This window comes from Limulus polyphemus, unplaced genomic scaffold (assembly GCF_000517525.1).
Source record: "Limulus polyphemus unplaced genomic scaffold, Limulus_polyphemus-2.1.2 Scaffold6035, whole genome shotgun sequence".
Taxonomy (NCBI): Eukaryota; Metazoa; Arthropoda; class Merostomata; order Xiphosura; family Limulidae; genus Limulus; species Limulus polyphemus.
The window spans coordinates 2,336-5,002 of NW_013671645.1; the positions used below are offsets into that span (position 1 = coordinate 2,336).

Sequence of the window (2,667 nt, forward strand, 5' to 3'; positions counted from 1 at the left end):
CTATGGACTCTCATTGTTAAAGTTAAAATGGTGGAGTGCATGATAAACATTTCTCTATGGGCTCTCATTGTTAAAGTTAAAATGGTGGAGTGCATGATAAACATTTCTCTATGGGCTCTCATTGTTAAAGTTAAAATAGTGAAGCGCATGATAAACATTTCTCTATGGACTCTCATTGTTAAAGTTAAAATAGTGAAGCGCATGATAAACATTTCTCTGATATATAAAACAGAATGATTAATTTCTGACAACATTAATATATCAAATTCAAAAACTCATAGCTTAATAACCTTCTTAAGCTATTTCCTAATTTTACGATAGCTAAGAAGGTGTCTTGGGTTAAACATGGCCACTGCATAAAATTCATAGAATAAGTTACACCAAATTATTAAACTTGTTTTTAAGTGACCGTTGTTAGACAAGCCTGACAAATATTTCGCGGCTTGAAAAAGTATGCTATGACAGGTGGATTTTGGTTCTTCATATTTCATAATTACCTGAAAAATCTTGTTAAAAATAGATGATGTGTTACATAGAGGGCGCGAGCGATTAGGGCAGAATAGATTCAACAGTGCAATAATGGAAAATTTATCGGTTGAATATGTTTTTATTATTGAAAATGACAAGTAACATAATATAACCTTTTAATGTGTATCCGTGTATCACGTCTCGTCACTTAACTTAATCTTTTACTCATTTAAACAAGAGGTGGGGGTGCAATAAATATATTTATTAAAGGGGGCGTGGATGACTTGGAAAATACTGCATTACAACATTTTGTACAAGTTATATTTAACATAAATGACCATCTATTAGATTTGAGAGATTCATTAATCTCGATATCTCGTGTACTTAAGATACATCATAAGGCGTCCTTAGTAGAGACATTCATAACATAGCTTTGTGTAACAACTTAGGAAATATCTTATGATATTATACACTCTTATCTTATGTATCGACTTAGGAAAGAACCCAAGAAATGTCTCAAGAGGTTTTCGTGTAACTGGGCCAAAACATAGCCGTTCCAAATTTCGAGCTACTAATCAGAGGGAATACATCCAGTCAGTAACATCCATCGCCACAAGGGCTTTGTCCAGATTTGATCCAAATAAATAGGATTGACTGTAACTGTTATAACACACCCACAGCTGAAGGTGTGAACTTTGATCCGTCGTATGTGCAGCTTGGCACGCAAATAACTGGGCCACACCCAGTCCAGGACGTTTTAGTACTTTCACTTAGTAAATGCTAAAATATTACCATTCCGAAAACTTTGAAACCGATATTAATAATACTCAACCATTCCGAAAAACTTTGAAACCGAAAATATTACCATTCCGAAACCGATGAAACTGATATTAATAATACTCAACCATTCCGAAAACTTTGAAACCGATATGAATAATACTCAACCTGACAATAATGATGTTAGGTTGAGTATGATATATAGACAGATAATGTATGTTATGATTAATATAAATACCTTCATACACCCAGTCTGGTATACCATTGAATATCACCCCGTCGACTCCGGTTCTGGTCAGACGTTTAGGAGGAATATCTCCAACGTAAGCCATATAATAAATGTCGTTGTTTCGTACGTAAACCTGAAATAAAACAACGCAAGAAATAACTGGAAACAAAACAACTCAATCTGAATAAAGCTAACTGCACAGGGAGATATCCAAAGGTTCTTATGTTTTGTGACTGTAATGTAGCAACTCATTGTACGAACTTTGTTAATGTGATACATTTTGAAAGCGTGTATAGAAGCTAACAAGACATGTTTATCAAAACAATTCCAAGGATTCTTATTACCACTAAATTTTTATAGTATTTTGGCACTTGTATATAAAGTTAAAATCATAAATAATATTCAACGTTAAACATTTTATTTAGGCCTATCTATGGCCTTCAAAAAGTTGACGATTCTACATGTTTCGACGTTACAACGTCATCCTGTGAGGAACTTGACAGCAGTTACATAGTATAAGATAAACTATGGTAATATCGTGAACTATACTGAATATCACGGACTTTATCAAATATATTAAAACATTGAGAAGGAAGTGAATTAGATTATGATATGAATATTAGTGGAACTTCTTTAGCAAACTGTTACATATTTCATCCAGGTAGAAAAGTTAAATAATAAGTTTGTGTTTCTAGTTTCGAAACAAAGTTATGAGAAGCAGGTTTCACAGTTAAACAAATAGTGAGACTAAATCATTTGATTAGCGAGTGTTTTGGAAGGTGTGATACAACCCTAAGGTAACACCACTGGCGTAGTTTCACAATGTGTAAATTTGCAAGCTTTGTTTTCAATTACGCTAATGACCAAGATTTATGTCATCAGATGGACTGGGCTTGAGATGAAACGGTTATGAAACAAATTATTATAAAGTTATAATATAATATAATATAAAGTTATACTTTTCACGAGGTCGTTTATCTGCAAATGACTTGAATGCTGGTATGGTAGTTACTTGTATCACAGTTTACTGATTTTATCAGAATTAGAAAGGAAAGTTTATCATTAAAAACAACACTTGGTAAGTGAATCTTCACAATCATTATAAACAACACTTGGTAAGTGAATCTTCACAATCATTATAAACAACACTTGGTAAGTGAATCTTCACAATCATTATAAACAACACCTTGTAA

At 32.8% G+C, this 2,667-nt stretch overlaps 1 protein-coding gene across 1 annotated transcript in view; it reads right to left on the reverse strand.

Moving 5' to 3' along the window:
• LOC106473279 (dipeptidyl aminopeptidase-like protein 6) overlaps positions 1–2,667 on the reverse strand; it is a gene marked incomplete at its 3' end in the record, with an annotated part of 28,065 nt that overhangs the window by 1,914 nt on the left and 23,484 nt on the right. Inside the window, exon 8 of the mRNA XM_022401741.1 lies at positions 1,484–1,607. Coding sequence (XP_022257449.1) covers positions 1,484–1,607 — 124 coding nt within the window. The remainder of the gene's footprint in view (positions 1–1,483; positions 1,608–2,667) is intronic.